Source organism: Drosophila eugracilis, unplaced genomic scaffold, assembly GCF_018153835.1.
Source record: "Drosophila eugracilis isolate 14026-0451.02 unplaced genomic scaffold, ASM1815383v1 contig_1765, whole genome shotgun sequence".
Taxonomy (NCBI): Eukaryota; Metazoa; Arthropoda; class Insecta; order Diptera; family Drosophilidae; genus Drosophila; species Drosophila eugracilis.
Genome location: NW_024572605.1, coordinates 2,241,949 through 2,260,038, shown reverse-complemented (window position 1 = coordinate 2,260,038; position 18,090 = coordinate 2,241,949). Strand labels below are relative to the sequence as shown.

General features: G+C 46.0%; 1 protein-coding gene and 10 non-coding genes across 11 annotated transcripts; all 11 read left to right on the top strand.

The window, feature by feature from the left end:
* The first annotated feature begins 241 nt into the window (after positions 1–241).
* On the top strand, positions 242–17,974 carry LOC108109056 (helicase domino). Its single transcript, XM_017217375.2, is given in 18 exon segments — positions 242–440; positions 1,020–1,585; positions 1,587–1,648; positions 1,708–2,017; positions 2,224–2,479; positions 3,044–3,148; positions 4,133–4,536; positions 4,538–4,934; positions 5,148–6,062; positions 6,065–6,383; positions 6,634–6,820; positions 7,719–7,855; positions 7,919–8,105; positions 8,319–10,409; positions 10,746–10,964; positions 13,624–13,659; positions 13,729–16,749; positions 16,812–17,974. Coding segments are annotated over 17 exon segments (9,633 nt in total). The 5' UTR covers positions 242–440; positions 1,020–1,030; the 3' UTR covers positions 17,244–17,974.
* LOC121529692 lies at positions 2,050–2,159 on the top strand. Its single transcript, XR_005993602.1, has one exon. It is a non-coding gene; the product is annotated as a small nucleolar RNA Me28S-Am2589 (small nucleolar RNA).
* LOC121529701 lies at positions 3,605–3,738 on the top strand. Its single transcript, XR_005993611.1, has one exon. It is a non-coding gene; the product is annotated as a small nucleolar RNA psi28S-3316 (small nucleolar RNA).
* Positions 3,776–3,918, top strand: LOC121529696. The gene has a single exon (XR_005993606.1). It is a non-coding gene; the product is annotated as a small nucleolar RNA psi18S-841/snoR66 (small nucleolar RNA).
* On the top strand, positions 4,973–5,081 carry LOC121529691. Its single transcript, XR_005993601.1, has one exon. It is a non-coding gene; the product is annotated as a small nucleolar RNA Me28S-Am2589 (small nucleolar RNA).
* Positions 6,865–6,994, top strand: LOC121529702. The gene has a single exon (XR_005993612.1). It is a non-coding gene; the product is annotated as a small nucleolar RNA psi28S-3316 (small nucleolar RNA).
* Positions 7,006–7,138, top strand: LOC121529699. The gene has a single exon (XR_005993609.1). It is a non-coding gene; the product is annotated as a small nucleolar RNA psi28S-3316 (small nucleolar RNA).
* On the top strand, positions 7,176–7,312 carry LOC121529697. The gene has a single exon (XR_005993607.1). It is a non-coding gene; the product is annotated as a small nucleolar RNA psi18S-841/snoR66 (small nucleolar RNA).
* LOC121529700 lies at positions 7,333–7,463 on the top strand. The gene has a single exon (XR_005993610.1). It is a non-coding gene; the product is annotated as a small nucleolar RNA psi28S-3316 (small nucleolar RNA).
* LOC121529698 lies at positions 7,501–7,640 on the top strand. The gene has a single exon (XR_005993608.1). It is a non-coding gene; the product is annotated as a small nucleolar RNA psi18S-841/snoR66 (small nucleolar RNA).
* Positions 8,141–8,250, top strand: LOC121529690. The gene has a single exon (XR_005993600.1). It is a non-coding gene; the product is annotated as a small nucleolar RNA Me28S-Am2589 (small nucleolar RNA).
* Positions 17,975–18,090: the final 116 nt, after the last annotated feature.

The following is an 18,090-nucleotide window of genomic DNA, read 5'->3' as shown; positions in this document are numbered from 1 at the left end:
TTTTTGGACAATAATAATATTAATAAAATGACAAAGTGAATAAAAAAATGAAAATATTGAATCTCAAAAATCCTTTAGTTTAGATCATTCTGCTGATATACAAATAAGAAGATATGCTTCTTTCTTAAAGTCTTTTAGAAATAATCGCTGACAAGTTGGTATATTTCTTGTGTCCCAGAAGGGTCACACAGAAAAGAAAATTTCTTTGGTATATATGAGCAATTCCCCAATGGTCACATCAATTTTCTTGTCATTTTGAACACGAGCAGACGTGCTCTCGCACCGCTGCCGGAAAAATTCCAATAAATGTGCAAGAAATTCGGTGCCGATTGCATACGAACGAGTGCGGCACATTTTTCACGACGCATTCGCACCATTTTCAAGCCCGGATGCCTTGTAGAGATGGTGATATCTTGTGATTAAAATTCTCCCCGTCTGAGGTACGAAAAAAGTGAATAAAAGAAAATGTCTGCCGCGCGAAGAATTGACGCGCACACCAACACAAAGAAGCGACGCCGCCATGTCGCTGAATATAGTCGTCTCTCTCTTTCAACTGGGATTTTGAGTCTCCTGTCTGTATGTGTGAAGTGCTTATTTTGAGCATTAAAATATGGTGAAAATTTAAAAATCGTGCGAACAATGGAATATGTGCCAATAATATTGGTTTTTCACGTTGCCATTGCGGATGTAGAAAACCCCGGGGTGTGTACAAGGCATGGAAAAAACCCAGGACGCAGGGTTGCATTTCTTGATTTTCGGGGGGTGCATTCGGTGCGATAAGCATTTTTTTTCTTTTGAAGATGACTATAGTTTTATTTGCTTAGAACATTCGATAATGGATATTACGCAGTATAAATGGTAATAACATAGTCGGATGTTGAAATTGTAAAGTAGGCTCTAAAATATGACCAGGGCTGCATTATCGGCACATGTGCTCGGCAGGCCACTTTTTTTTTCCCGCCAACCGCTGTCGGTTTAAATAATAATGGGAACTCATTCCTTTATTGTTGTCTTTGCAGATGTCTCAAACATGAATGAAGGTAATTCAGCAGGAGGGGGGCATGAAGGGCTTTGCCCGGCCCCTCCTGCTGTGCCAGACCGCGTAACTCCACATTCAACGGAAATTTCAGTTGCAACAGCCAAAACCACAAGCACTTCAGGACAAGCAGGAGCAGGATCATCTGTAGCAGCCTTGCCGGCCACCCGCCATCACCATCACCTTGCGACCCAAGCTAAGGGAATCGCCAGCAGCAGCAGTAGCAAACAGAAGCAACTGCCCAGTGCGCAGCTGCCTGTGCCGCTGTCGCCCTTGCCGCAACAACAACAGCAAACGACAGAGGCAACGGCAGCAGCAGCAACAAGCGCCCACTGTAATCCATCCACCGGACCTAGTACGACCAGCACCATAGAAGCCTCCGTTTCGCCGCCGCAGGCCAAGCGTCAGCGTTTAGAAAATATTGAGGATAGGGCCTCCAGTATTGTTGGAACAGCCGGGAGCAGCAACATTGTGGGCTCTCTGCTTCCAGCATCAGTGGCCTCCAACAGTGAGGTCGGTGGGCTTTCATCGACGGCCCTGCAGGACCTGAAATGCCCTGAAGAAGCGCATTCTTCAGCAGAAGTTGCAGATTTTGCGTAATCTTAAGGAAAGGTAGGTGTTTCATATATATACTCGTTAACCATATAACTAATTTTAACCTCTATTAAAAGGCATCTTGAAAATGTGTCCGAATACTTTTATCTACAAAACGGCGGCAGTATGATGGACTACCCCGCGTGGCGCAAGAAGACACCAACCCCGCAGTTCATCAGCTATAGCAATGCGAATCGTATAGATCAGCTGATACACGAGGATAAGCCGAGCACATCAGCAGCTGCAGCTGCGGCCCAGAATCAAGCACAGAAATATACCACCCAACAGGCAGCCATTGTGGAGTCGCCAGTGGTCAGTGAGATTAGTACTGGGACGACTGCAACAGAAACACTGGATGTCAGCATCAGCAATAGTACAGTGAAAACGGTAAGAATTCTAAGACAATTATCCCTTTGTGGACCATTATGATGTTATACACCAACTGAGTGCCTTTTTCGATCTATTTTTGATTGATTTTTGGCTTATTAAAGGGATGTTCGCAGTTGCGAGGCATTTGTCTGAATGACGTAGATATATTTTGTTGTTGTTATTGTTTATAAGCAGTGTTCTGATCGAGATTTTAATGCTTTCAGAATACGCAATCTCAAGTGCCAAGTAAGATTGGCAGCAACACAAACACAACTCCCGCAACAACAGCAAGCACCGCGAGCAGCACTGCCTTAGGAGCAGCTGCAAGTGCCCCCGCATCCACCACAACTGGGAATTCGGTTGAGGCGAGTAGTAATGTCCTGCCACTGGAGGCGGAAATCAAAATCCCATCTGTTGGAGCTACTCCGGTGGCCATTTCGACTAAGCTACCTGCTGCAGTTGTCCAGCTAACGCAACAAGGTAAGTTCACCGTGTTCCCGATCGCATACTCTGATCTCTCTCATTGTTATGAAGACTTTTGTGTTTCTGTTGTGTTCGTTTCGACCAAAAGAATTGTATTTTTCGTTGTTTTAAAATTGTTAAATTGTTATCTTGGTCCCCATATTTATACCAAATTGAAATTGTAAAATCGATGCAAAAACTTTAGCCAACTGCATACCAACTCCTGTAACTTCAAAAATGAAACTAAAACCGCGCCAAATGCCAAACGCACGTCCTGCACTAAAAACTTATAATGTTATACCGATATTATATTGTGGCCGCCAACTATTGTGCATTACTAATACATTATACAACAAAATCAAACTAAACTCACCAAATGCTATTATTTTTATCGTTTATATCACAAAACACACCTACTAAAACACAAGCATAACTACATAACCGATTACCCCGTACTGCTGTTTATTATTTACAAATATATTTATTTTTTCCGATTTCTGTTCCCACATTAATGCTGCCTACATCCTCCTATAACGCACACACTCAACTCACCATAATTGTATCGTTATCGTTATAATATAGGTCACATACCCGGTAGACCTTTAGGAGGTCGTCACGGTATGGTCTTCGGTCAAATACCCGCTCCTCCTGCTGCCGTAGGAAATCCTTCTGTACCTTTGGTGCCAGGTGCTTATCGTTCGCAAACATCAAAAAATATCAAAAATCTTTCACAGCTAAAATTGTTTTTCTTTTGATTTTCATTCTAATTTATACCAGTTTGTGTGTTAAATATTGAAGCATTTTATATTTTGCAAAGCAAAGTAGTGCATTGATTCATGTGCATAAAGATTATCTTTTCATTTTGTAAATTTTTTTCTAGAATTGGTGTTATTGCCCTTAGTTTTGATTGGTAAATCTGCTTAATACCTTGATTTCAGTTTGAATTGATAAATAATTGATGAATGTATCGTTTTATTGATTGCGTTGATTTGTAAGCAAGTTAGCAAACTTAATCATTCTTAGTAATCTAGAGATCGCGTCAAAATTTAGGTTTTATTACACCGCCGGTTCGGTTCTCTTTCCCACCATTCATCCGTTCATCCACATGTGCCTAGTCATTAGTCCTAGTTTATAGTCAATTCCTGCACCTAAAAGCGTTTTCTTGTCAGCCCGTTAAATGCTCTTGAAAATCGTAGATGTGTGCCAGAGCAGCAGTTGCAGTTGCATGTGATCTGAGTCCACGAATGAATCAGATCCAATTTAAGCTGTGCTCAATTAAATATTTCTATCTGAATCTTTAACTCGCGAGGATCGGGCAAGCGCACTCTGTGTCACATCGATATCCAGCCTCATGTGATGACAATTTGTAAACTTGCTAGAGTAAAGCGGTGTTTCGCTTATCCGTGTGGCAGCTATATTTTTCCCAGCTGCCGCACTGAATTCGGGCTCCACACTTAGAATAAGTTTGCATGCAGTTCCCACCTCTTTCGTTAAGCAACCGATTCGCAAACGATTCTCATGTTTATTCTATTCCATCCATTCATTATTGCTTTCCTGGTAGTTCTTTTATATTTGATGCACTTTCCAGCATGCCAAGAGTTGATCTTTTACCTATGTTCTTTAATTGAAAAAATCGTGGTTTTAATCGATTTTTATTGGCTTTTTTCCAAGGTGGCACTCCGCTGTTACCGTGCAGTACATCCGTGGGATCAACTGCGCTGAGGCGCCCACAAGGTCAGAACAATGCCGCAAGCGGATCATCCTCGGCATCTGGAGGAGGCGGAAGCGGTACACCCACACCTCTATACACCGGCAATGGCCCTGCGGCGTTGGGCGGCAGTGGAGCCCTCACGCCCGGCACTCCCACCTCTGGCAGCCTGCTCAGCCCCGCTTTGGCTGGTGGCTCTGGTACGCCGAATAGTGCAGCGCAGGAGTTCTCGTTTAAGGCCAAGCAGGAAGTGTACGTGATGCAGCGTATATCGGAACTACAGCGAGAGGGATTATGGACTGAGCGGCGACTGCCCAAGCTGCAGGAGCCCAGCCGCCCCAAGGCGCACTGGGACTACCTCCTCGAAGGAGATGGTTTGGCTGGCGGCCGACTTTGCACAGGAGCGAAAGTGGAAGAAAAATGCGGCCAAGAAGTGCGCTAAGATGGTGCAGAAGTATTTCCAGGATAAGGCGACTGCTGCCCAGCGGGCGGAAAAGGCTCAGGAACTGCAGTTAAAGCGCGTCGCCTCATTTATTGCCCGCGAAGTGAAGAGCTTTTGGTCGAATGTCGAGAAGCTGGTCGAGTACAAGCACCAAACTAAGATTGAGGAAAAACGCAAACAGGCTCTGGACCAGCACCTTAGCTTTATTGTCGACCAGACGGAAAAGTTTTCACAGCAACTGGCCGAGGGAATGAACAAGAGTGTGGCGGACACGCCCAGTCTGAATTCTAGCCGCCTTACATCGCCAAAACGGGAATCTGATGGTGAGTTGTTCTTTGATATAATATTCAGTATCAGAACTAAGCACTTGATGATAAACTACACACTGAAACGTTGTTGTGGTCTATTTTTGAACGCTTCGATGTTAACATGGGATGGTCGCATTTGCGAGGCATTTGCCTGATGCTTTTTTACCACACATTATTATATATATCATTATCGTTAAGCAAATTCTAATTAAAATATCTCCTTTGCAGATGACTTCCGACCTGAGTCTGGTTCCGAAGACGATGAGGAGACCATCGCCAAGGCCGAAGAAGAAGCAGCCGATGTTAAAGAGGAGGTGACAGCGCTGGCCAAGGAGTCTGAAATGGACTTTGATGATTTTCTCAATGATTTACCGCCTGGCTATCTAGAGAATCGTGATAAGCTTATGAAAGAGGAGCAGAGTGCGACGATAAAGAGCGAAACTCCTGATGATAGCGATGATAGTGAGTTCGAGGCAAAGGAAGCCAGCGACGATGACGAGAATACCATCAGCAAACAGGAAGAAGCCGAACAGGAGGTAGATCACAAAAAGGAAATCGATGAATTGGAGGCGGACAATGATCTGTCAGTGGAGCAGTTGCTGGCGAAATACAAGTCAGCTAGAGTTAGTGACCAGCCTCCTAGTCCGAAGCGACGCAAGCTGGCACCGCGTGATGCTGCACTGGATTCTGATGATGACTCGACTGCTGTTGATGATTCCACCGACGAAAGTGAAGAGGAGGCCACTGAGGATGAAGAAGATCTATCCACTATTAAAACTGATACGGATATGGAGGAGCAGGAGGAAGCAGAAGACGGCCTTAAAAGCTTGCTGACGGATGGCGATGCACCTGGTGGAGCTGTTGGCAGCGGAAGTGCCGCAGAAGGAAGCGGTAACAAGGATGATATGCTTAATAATGCCGCCGCTTTAGCCGAAAGCCTCCAGCCGAAGGGTAACACCTTATCCTCCACCAATGTGGTTACCCCGGTGCCCTTCCTGCTAAAGCACTCGCTACGTGAGTACCAGCACATTGGACTCGATTGGCTGGTCACAATGAACGAACGCAAACTTAACGGCATCCTGGCTGACGAGATGGGTCTGGGCAAGACCATTCAAACCATCGCTCTATTAGCCCACCTTGCATGCGCAAGGGTAACTGGGGGCCCCACCTTATTGTGGTACCATCGTCTGTGATGCTCAACTGGGAAATGGAGTTCAAGAAGTGGTGTCCCGGCTTCAAAATACTCACCTACTACGGCACCCAAAAGGAGCGCAAGCTAAAGCGCGTAGGTTGGACAAAGCCAAATGCTTTCCATGTGTGCATAACGTCCTACAAGCTGGTAGTGCAAGATCAACAGAGCTTCCGTCGTAAAAAATGGAAGTACCTCATTTTGGACGAGGCGCAAAACATCAAGAACTTCAAGTCTCAACGTTGGCAACTGCTACTTAACTTTTCCACAGAGAGGTGAGTAATGAATAATTAAGATTGCAATTGCTAAACCTGAGAGCCAGCACCAAAATCAGTAACCATGCGATTGCTAAACTAGCATGGCGACTACGCTTGGGTGCTAAAACTAAATTCGCTATAATGCCGCATACTAAACCAGAGCATGCTAATCTAGTCCTAGAATGCTTGTGGCCTTGTCTCGAGACATTTAACTAAAAAGCTTTTAATATGAATTGATTTAATAAGTACTATTCTTTGTTTTTTATAGACGGCTGTTGTTGACTGGAACACCATTGCAGAACGACCTGATGGAGCTGTGGTCCTTAATGCACTTCCTCATGCCATATGTGTTCTCATCGCACCGCGAGTTTAAAGAGTGGTTCTCCAACCCGATGACGGGCATGATTGAAGGCAACATGGAATATAATGAGACTTTAATATCTCGTCTGCACAAGGTTAGCATTGGATTCAAATGAATACCTTTTTTATTCACTTATTTAGCACCTAAAAGCGTTTTCTTGCCAGCCCATTAAGTGCTCTTGAAAATCGTTGATGTGTGCAAGAGCAATGCTCAGTTGCAAGTGTTTCTGTTTTTTGCATAACTGAATTCCATATAGCTGACTATATTTAATATTGGGATTGCACCTAAAAGCGTTTTCTTGCCAGCCTGTTAAATGCTCTTGAAAATCGTAGATGTGTGCAAGAGCAATTTTCACAATAGCAAGTGATATTAGTTTCCTCAAAACTTGAATCCGTTTACATTGTGAACATCCTTTAAAATACTTTAAAGTATGGCGTTAACTTAGATTAGGCAAATGCACTCTGTGTCACATCGATTAAACCACATGTGATGTCAATTTGTTAGTTTGCTAAATCGAAGAGATGCGCTTATCCATGTGATTAATGCCGAATCAGGGTGATTGCATTGAAAACGCATATTACACCGTTAAAAATATAATAATCCCTTTGCACCTAAAAGCGTTTTCTTGTCAGCCTGTTAAATGCTCTTGAAAATCGTAGTTGTGTGCCAGAGCAATCCTCACAATAGCAAGTGATTTTAGTTCCATTAACTCTAATCCGTTTACATTGTGAATATTCCTATTGTAAGATTTATGCCTGTATTTGGTCTTTGTTATGCAAATGCACTCTGTGTCACATTTAAATGTAGCCTCGTGTGATGACAATTTGTTAGTTTGCCAGATCAAGGAGATGCGTCTTATCCATGTGCTCAGGTTCTTATCAGGCTGCTCACATTGAAAACGCCCCTAACACAATTGCATTTATAGCCTATTCTTTATAATTTCAAATTTAAATGCGCAGTAATCAGCATATTGCTTTTGTTTTTCCGTACAGGTGATTCGTCCGTTCCTACTTCGACGTCTCAAGAAGGAGGTTGAAAAACAAATGCCAAAGAAGTATGAGCATGTTATCATGTGCCGTCTTTCGAATCGCCAGCGCTACTTGTACGACGATTTTATGAGTCGCGCCAAGTAAGTTTTAATTTGATCACAACTGATGAATTATTAGTAACCTATTTTATGATTATCCTACAGTACTCGAGAAACTCTTCAAACTGGAAACTTGTTGAGCGTGATTAATGTTCTGATGCAGCTGCGAAAGGTGTGTAATCATCCGAACATGTTCGAGGTTCGACCGACCATCTCGCCATTTCAAATGGAGGGCATTACATTCCATACGCCACGTCTTGTCTGCGACATAATGGAGTATAATCCGTTTACGGTAAGTCAAACAACATTCACCTCTTCCATTTTTCGTTGAAAATGATGTTAAACTGTCACTGATAGTTGGGCTTAATCTATTTTGGAGAGAGTCGTAAACTTTTACCAGGATGTTCGCATTTGCGAGGCATTTGTCTGATTCGATTATCAACAAACTTTTTTTCTGTCACTATAACATGAAAAGAACTAATTTATTAATTTTTTTTTTTTACAGCAAATCAACCTTGAGACGGTGAATCTGTTGTTACTGCATCTGGAGCAAACGATGACCGCTTACGTCTCGCACAAATCCCGCCTGCTTGCTCCGCCTCGCAAGCTTATCGAGGAGATCGATACGGCTCCCCAACCAGCACCCCGTTGTCCCAATGGCAAATACCGTTTTCACATTCGGGTACGCAGTGCAGAGTTGGCCCAACGCATCAAGCTGAACGCGGTAAAAGTAGGAGCCAGTCCTGCAATGAGGATGGAAGGTTCAAAGATAGTGCCAATGCGCAGTTTGCTACCTAGTGGGAGAGTTCTCAAACGAGTCAGTGCCTCCATCAACCCTGTGAATGTGGCTCTAAAACCAGTGGTCATTAATAGTGTGGTGACAACAGCGTCAACAACTGCAGCTTCTCCTACTGGAGCCTTAAGTGTGCTCAGCAACTCCAAGTTGCTAGGCGCGCGCTCGCAAATAAATGCTCCCACGCCTGCCAAAGTGGCTAAAACGATGCAAGACGGAAAGCCATTTTTCTACCTCACACCGGCTACGAATTCGGGAGCAGCTGGAGCCCGCCTCACTCTGACGAGTAAAACCACATCGTCAGCGGCCACGACGATGTCCGGAGCAACCGGATCTTCAGCAACTACGTCTTCCCAGCAACTAATTAGGGAACCCATTGTCAAAGATCTGGCCACGCATGTAAAAAGCACAGCACAAAAGCAAAGTATTGCAAATGGGAAAACGGAGCCAGAGGAAGAAACTGAGACCGAGGATCCGTACAAAGTGCAGGAATTGATTCAGATGCGCAAGGAGCAGCGGTTGGCTTCGCTAAAACGTATGGCAATGATGAATCGTCGGCGAACCGATGCTACTCCCATATACGGCGAAGATTGCCGCGGGGCTATTCAGCGGTGTATGCAGGCGACGAGATCACTGAAGCGGTCAACCTGGCAGACACGTGGCTACTCTAATTGCTGCACGGCCATGTCGCACCGAGATGGCTGGTCTCTGAATCATTTGCTGAAGAGTTTCGAAGAAAGATGTGCAGACCTTAAGCCATTGTTTGCCAACTTTGTAATCTATGTTCCTTCCGTTTGTGCGCCGCGTATCCGTCGTTATGTACAGAATCTTGCATCAACGCACTGGCAGTATGAGCGCGAAATTGAAAACACTGTGGGTCAGGCCTTACTGCCGAAGTTAGCTCTGCTTCATCCAATAATTTCGGCAATGACCACTCAGTTTCCGGATCCGCGTCTAATTCAGTACGATTGCGGCAAGCTGCAAACAATGGATCGATTGTTGCGTCAACTGAAGGTTGAGGGGCACCGTGTACTGATATTCACCCAAATGACGAAGATGTTGGATGTTCTGGAGGCCTTTCTTAACTACCACGGTCACATTTATCTGCGTTTGGATGGTTCCACGCGGGTAGAACAGCGTCAGATCCTAATGGAGCGTTTTAATGGAGATAAACGAATCTTCTGCTTTATTCTCTCCACGCGGTCTGGTGGAGTTGGCATAAACTTGACTGGTGCCGATACTGTGATCTTTTACGACTCGGACTGGAATCCCACTATGGATGCGCAAGCCCAGGACCGATGTCATCGAATTGGTCAGACACGAGATGTTCACATCTACCGACTTGTCTCCGAAAGATCCATAGAGGTAAACATCCTCAAAAAGGCAAACCAGAAACGAATGCTTAGCGACATGGCCATCGAAGGTGGTAACTTTACCACCACATACTTCAAGAGTTCTACCATCAAGGATCTTTTTACTATGGAACAGAACGAGCAAGACGATACTAGCCAGGAAAAATCAGAGGATAAGGATAAAATTGTGGCTACGACAACGCTTCTGGATTCGTCGACGACGGTCGTTGATACAGAGAAACAATCACTGCGCGCCTTTGAGCACGCCTTGGCAGCCGCCGAGGACGAACAGGATGTCCAAGCTACGAAGACAGCCAAAGCAGAAGTGGCCGCAGATTTGGCGGAGTTCGACGAGAACATTCCCATTGCAACTGATGATGCTAATGCGGAAGGAGGAGCTCAAGTTGAGCTCAGTAAGGCCGATCTGGAGATGCAGAACTTGGTGAAACAGGTGAGTTTATGGTCAACTAAGAGTGTTTTAACCCACACCACGATTGTATCACGCAAAGTCAAACATTTTGATATACAAAATATATCCTGTTCCAATTTTTTTTTTTTTGCCAAAATTGTGGCATCACTTGCAACTTATTGAATTCGTGTTCCAAAGCGATTTCTATGTAGCAAGTGTTGCCTAGAGCAAGATCAGACCTTCAGACATAGTTGAGGCGACATAACCCACGCCACGATTGTATCACTCAACGTCTAACAATTTTTAATTTATTATTCAACATGCAACACTTTTTAACCCATTGTACTAATAATTTTCATTATCTCATCCGTATTTCAGCTCTCTCCCATCGAGCGTTACGCCATGCGCTTCGTAGAAGCTACTGGAGCAGCGTGGACAGCGGAACAGTTGCGAGCCGCGGAGGCGGAGTTGGAGGCACAGAAACGAGAATGGGAGGCCAATCGGTTGGAGGCCATGCACAAGGAGGAGGAGCTGCTTAAGCAAGAAACGGAAGCCGAGGAGATGCTCACCTACAGTCGCAAGGATTCGAGTAATCAGGTTAATAGCAAAAAAGATTCCACTTCCAATAAGCGACCACTGGTGAGGGTGAAACGCAGAAATTCAGCTCAGAAGCTGAGCAGGAGTGTCAGTAGTCATAGCAACAGTAGTAACAGCAAAAATAAGAGATCGATTCCGGTCCGGGGTAATCGCCAGAACAGCCTCAATTCGAGTGCTCCCGTGGGGTCGGGAGTCGCGACAGGAAAGAGTACGGGGGTGGGGGTCAGTAGCAGCAGCCGTAGCAGTAGTAACAGCAAGAGGTCAGTAACGGGAGGCAATAGTACCGTAACACCAGTTGGGCGGCACACCCGTCTCCATTCGCTTGGCGCGGTCAACATGACCAACGTTCTAACACCGCCCACTAGAAAGACAACACGCACAGCTTTGGCTGCATCTGCAGCCGCATCCGCTCTAGAGGAATCTTCTTTGATCATTGAGGAGCGTCCTAAAAGGGTGTCGGCCAATATTGCAATGAGCAAGATGTTAAAAACGCCTCTCAAACCCAATGTGGTATCCAACAACAGCGTAAAGACAACTCACCCAAAAAAGGTCGAAGAGATAGTGTCGCTGTGACAGCTACGCGCAAAAAACTTCTGGCAAGGAGAGCTACCATTGCAGCCCCTTTAAAACATTCGGATGATGACAGTGAGCAGGATGAGGAGGATGAGGAAGTGCAGGAATCAGAAAAAGATACCGAAGACGAGGATATGGGTGTTACTGTAGACGAGGATGAAGAGGAGACAGCGGATTCGGCACTTGAAGAAGAGACCACGCAAACCGAATCCCAAACAAACGATGATGAGGACGAAGGCGAGGAGGAAGTCGAGGAAGAAGTCGAAGGAGAGGAGTTAAATGACGTAGAGGGCGAAGACTCAGAGGTGGATGCCAAGTCTAGCTCCACATATGGCACTGCGGGTGATGGTACGGCAGAGGAAGGACCCGAAAGTTTGGATGGTTGGGATGCACATAATCAAGTGCAGGACACAACCATGACTAGCTCCACGTACTATAATGTGAGCGATGAGTCGGACACTGATGAACATCACGATGGTAAAGTGGAGAGCAAAGAGCAACCGCAGCAATCGGATAAGAGTGATGAGAGTGAGGCTGTTGGACACACGCCTAGAACTAGGTCGCGCGGCTCAGTTAAGATAAACTTATGGACACTTGACATGAGCCCAGTGGCGAACACGTTGACCAGAAACAGTGCCAATAGGAGTGTTAAAAAGACACCCAGAAACGAGTCCACACCGAAGATATCTCAGAGCGAGCCAAGGCGAAGGGTGGCTCAGCGAGTACCTGCGAAAAAAGAGGAAACTAATAACAAAACTATCAGTAATGTCAATACCTTGCATCGGTGGATAACAAAGTCACCCAGGGTGATGCTAAGATCCACTCCTGGGACGGCGGCCAGCTCTAGTTCCTCACCAGCAGTCAGTGGTGTTTCGGGAACAAATGTCTCCTCGAGCGGGACAACCAGGTGATGATATTCATTCTCATCCTTCTGTCAGTATTATCAGCTGTGTGTGCTGTGTTCGTTTTAGTGGGCGACGAATTTTCCGTAAGGAGACGGGTCCTTTCCCGGGCTGTCACTACTGCCAGGTGACTGCTGCCAATTGATACAAAACGAGTATTTATAGACTGTAACAAGTTTCCTTCTATCATATGAGCTAAGTTAGTTAGGCGGCAGAACCAATGCGAGAGTCTAGGATAACAAATTGAACTTAATTCGATCAATTGGGCGAGAGGGGCTTTAGGCCCAGGGGAAAAGCGTAGACGATAGCGTAGATATAGTTTACCAGGAAGTTCACAACTTCTGGGCTAGTGTTGTAAGAAATCTCAGATTGTATATAAAGGTATCTAGAAGACTACAAGTATCCATCATTCAACTGTACCCCATCAAATTACCACATCCTCGATTGTTGTTGTTAAGTAATGTTTATCAAAGAAAACAATCGAGAAAGCATAACAAGCGCTTCTCCCAAAATCTGATTTAGATCGTAAGACTAGGTATACTATGATAATTGTTAAACATTTTTGCATTCTATAATTTATTTTGTACTCTAACTTAAACGAATCATTAACAATCTAAAGACTATGAGCATAGATTGACTAACCAATAAAACAACTCAAATCGTATGCTTTGAAAAGTATAAAGATTTATTGATTGTGTAACAAGAAAAACAAAATCTATAAAAACAAATCTAAATCTGATACAAAACTAAAAGACGTTGTGGTTTTTATTTACGGACTAATTTCGTGCGTTGCCTCAAAGAACAAGTAAACAAGTAAAGCATGTTGGAAAAGAATAAGCGGAAATCATTCAAAGACTGTTAAATATTATTTTCTGTAAACAAATGTACAATTCTGTTTTGGTGTCGCAATTACAATCCAATTATTGTTATTCATTATTCTGTCCATGTCTACGAAACGAATCTCCATTGAATTATTTTTTAAGCGCCGTACGAAAGATAAAAATTGTTCGGAATGAAAGCTACAACGCCATCAATTTGTTAATTTTCTATTCAATTAAAATCAAGAGCAATACGTTGAATTAAAAATAGTTTCTAAGCCAACACCAAAACAGAGTTGCTATATCTTGAAAATAATGTGAAACCGTCTATTCTTTTTTAACTTTTTTGGCTACGTTCTGGTCCAGGTCTGGATATCGCGCAACACCATGGAACAGATGCCGGTAAGTTAAATCATTTGTGCGTTATAGTCCCAAGTTTATAGTCCTAATCCTTTATGATTCCTTAAATAGATGTGGTGTCCTCCCACGCCGCCGCAGGATAACGATAATGATATCTATATTGACTATTCGTTGTCGTTCATGTACGAGCTGGAACCCATTGCAGAGATGGATTTGCCTCCAGTTTACGTGCGCAAAGATCACAAGCGTTCGCGCACCGATGCTGGTTACGATGGAAGCAGAAGGCCTAATAAGATGCGCCGGGAAGATAACTATGTGCCTCCCAGATCGCTTTTTGATCGACCGACACCACAACTGGCACGTCTGCGGCGCGAACTGAAGAGTCAGCGATTCCGTGGAAGTTTTAAACCAAACTCTCCGATTCCAGGGCTGAAACCTCAGCTTCCGACTAAACCTCTTACAGAACCGGAGGCCATGGCAGAGTGGTGTGTCTTTGAGGATATGGCCATTCTTCACGTGCTGGTGAATCTACAAGGATTGCCTTGTAGCCTGATGCTCCTCTCTCCTGGGCAGACGCCTAACTGGGATCTTGTCTCTGAGATGGTTAACTTCTGCTCAAAGACGTACCGTTCGGCGCGTCAATGTCGCTGGAGATACGAGACTCATATTCAGCCGCGAGAAGAAGGCAAGGTGGTGGAGAGTCCGAAGAAGCAGAAAAAACTTAAACCCACTCTGCGAACTGATTACCTGAAGAGTCCACTGCGGTATTTGCGTACCACCCAGCTCTACGTAAGCGATAACAACGCTTCTTTTTATAAGACGATGCGCTCGCGCTTCGATAGCATCAAGACGGCTTACCTAAAGAAGGCCCCGCCTCCAAAGCGCCAGTTTACTGCTCCCAGCCTGATGAATCCCAAACACATGGAGGTTTTGCAAGAGTTCGGCATTCAAAACTATGATCAGCCTGTGCCGCCGCAGAATATTGCGGCGATGAAGGCGAATAAGATCAGGGAAAAGCAGCGAGGACAGCAGATGTCACAACCTTCCGTTGGCGTAGCAGTTGTCCAGCAAGTGCAACAGCAAGCCCCACAGCAACAACAGCCTGCACCACCTCCGCCGCAGCAACAGCAACCGCAACAAGTGGTCCAGCAGGTGCAACAGCAACAGCAGCAGCAGGTGGTGCAGCAACAATTGCCAACTGTTCCTACCGTTCAGCAGACTCTGCCTGTACAACAAACAGTGGAGCTAGTGCAACAGCAACCCAGCACCACAACAACGGTGGCTGTTCCAGCCGCTGGTCAACTGCAACAACTACAGATCCAGCACTTGACCAGTTCGAATGTCTCACCCGGTCAGCAAACGGCCATCCTTCTCCATCAACCACAGCAGCAGTTACGTACACATCCTGGTCAGTCAGGACAAACTACCACCCAACAACTGGTCAAGACCATTGTGGGCACGTCTTCCAGTCTGACGGCAGGTCAGTTACAACAGCTGGCTCAACAGTCGGTGGCTGCTTCGGGCGGTCAGTCCAGTGTGAGTGTTGTACTAACCACTCCAGTCCAGACTCTTCCGGCAGTGGTGCAACCCCAGATCGGCTCAGGTGCCCAGATAGTATCTATCTCGTCACAGACGCTGCCGGTGAACAGTTCTCCACAGTTGGGCAGCATTGTGCAGACCCAGTCGCTGCCTCAGGTGGTTTCCGTTAGCACTCTGCCCACCGTGAGTACTGTGCTGACCACTACTGCCAGTCAGCAGCAACAGCAGCACCAGACCGCAGCTGTAACCACACTAAACACTGCCATGCTGCGTGGCCAGCGGATTGTGTCGACAGCTGCAGGAAATACCCTACAACAGCGCACCGCAGCCGGTAGTCAGTCTATGCAGAATTTGGGACAAGGCGTGAGTCCGGCGCAATTTCAGACTCATCTCCGTTTGGCAGCTGTTCCCACATCTCCGGCCACTCAGACCACCCAGCTGGTAACCACAAAGGGTATTCCGGTTAGCGCATTACAGCAGGGAGGAAAGACTACGGTGATACCTGGGACTCAGCAATCCGGAGGGGCACACATCCAGCTCTACCGACAGCGCAGCCTAAAGGTGCTGCAAACAGCCACTCAGGCTGTCGCCGGTGGATCAGCTGGTGGTACTCCAGGAGCCACTGCTAATCTTCTGCAAGCTGGTGGTACAATAATTCAGGCTAGCAGCATGGGCACTCACGTGACCAGCCAAAAAGTGGCTGTGTCAGGAATGCCGGGAACATCCGCCACTGTGCAGGCGGGTAATGTGACCAGGACACAATTAATCAAGCATATGGCGGCCGGGAAGCAGCAACTGCAGCGCCAAGTGGTGTCCGCAGACGGAACTACCACCACTGCAGGAACTGGAGATATGTTATTAGTTAAGCGACATAATATTCTTGCCGCCCAAAAGGCGCAACAGAACTCTGGAGCGCTATTTACTACTACCAGTGCTCAGCAGCAGCAACAGCAGGGTCAACTCCCTGTGGCCGGGCAGCCTCAGCAGGTTACTCAGCAGCAGATCGCTTCTCTGGTTAAAGCTTCTACGGCGGCAGCAGCCAGCGGAAGCAGTGTCAATGCTGGCGGAGTAACTGTATCGGCCACCAATCCAACTGTCCAGGCGGGAAGCGTGAATATGACCCTTCCCCAGCTCAAGCCAGGCAGTCAGATCAAGGTAACAATGCCCAACCAGATGCGTCATCTTCAAATGCAACAACAGCTGACAATGCCGCGAAAGATTAGCCGGATGACGCAGCTGGTCAGTGCCAGTGGTCAGCCCACGGCAACTAATATAGTGACGACCACTGGTCCCCAGCAGCAACAGCAGCAGGGAGTCACTGTATCTGGCGGCACTTTGCCCACAGTAGCTGGCCAGCAGCAGCAACAACAACATCAGAAAGTGGGTGGAAATAGTGTCCAGGCGCAATTGTTGCACATCCAGAATACCAAGGCACTGCCGAATTCGGTGACCGTACAGCAGATCCAGCAGGTGATGCGCAGTGGTCAGCAGGGCACATTGGCCACCACCAATCTGGTATTGGGTAAGACAAGCGTTGGACGGGTGATTCCCGTGTCGGTGGCTTCGCAGGCAAATCAACGTCAGACAATTCAGGTGGGTTAGCTCGCAACAAATTGCTTTGAACAAATTAATTGTTTCGAATTATTTTCCATTAGGTTGTTTCGGCTGCCTCCGCACAAGCGTTGGCTGCAGGAAATCTCCGCACCCATGTCGCTGGTCCAAGCATCGCCAGTGCGCTGAAAGTGGCCGCCTCCGGAGGAGCTGCAGGCCAGACAACGCAGCAGACCCTGATTGCTGCACTGCAGCACAATCAACGACAGAACGCTAGTCCTGTCCGATTGCAGGCCACCGCCGGTGGCAATCTCCTGGCAGTTGTACAGCAGCAACAGCAGCAGCAGCACACGAACATTGCAGGACCTACTGCTGGACCGGCGGAGGTGATGACGATCACACAGACGACCACGACATTGCCCACGGTGGGCAGCTTGCAGCAGCAGCAGCAACAAGGTGGAATATCGCAGCCTACAACGCAACAGGTACGCAAGCTGGTGCAGAAAAAGATCCTGATACGAAGCGAGAAAGAATAACGCTCGAGCAGGACCGCCAGACCACGTCACCGGCGGAGCATCTCGAGCATCATCTCCACTGCCACCTACAACACACCAATTCAGATTCAAACCCCACAACCACCACAAAATCAAACACCTTCAACTCAGTCAAAAGCCAATCAATCAGATCCTTTCGAATTTAAAGATCGAACAAATCTCAATAGCTCATCCCTCGCCGATCCTCATGCATTCAATCAGTCAGCCAGTCAATCAGCCAGCCATTGCTAAATTGATCTCAATTTCTGTCGATTGGTTTTGCAGCCATGAGCGAATGGCGGTCGTTACGATCCGATCTAACCGCTTTGGAGGATGGTGAGCTGAAGGTGAGACGCTGAAGATGACGAAGAAGATCGCTTCAATCAGCAGAATCCGCCGTATTACTAATCTTACTGATCCATAGATATACCTTTTAGCTTAAGTGGCATGTAACTGTAATCTATTCAAGTACGATCCTATATTTACCGAAGTGAAGAGTGCCTAGATCGTAGGCTAACTGCTTTAAAATCAATTTGTAAATCGTAGTTAAGGTCTCAGCCCTATATTCCCATATAGCATTATGTACATTCGTAAATCTAATGCAGATCTATCCGATACTACATAAATACCCTTTAATATACATATACCTATAATCAGTTAGTTTTTATTCAGAAATAACGTATGGCCTAGTATTATGATTAAACGCAAATAAAGAAAATATGTAAAAACCAAAATTCGAAATGTATAGAAAAGCGGTTTCCGTGTCATGGAAATTTACAAATATGGTTTCCATGGCAACCTTTTCCTTTCGACCACAACAAAATGAACCATCTTGGATTTGTACTTTAGT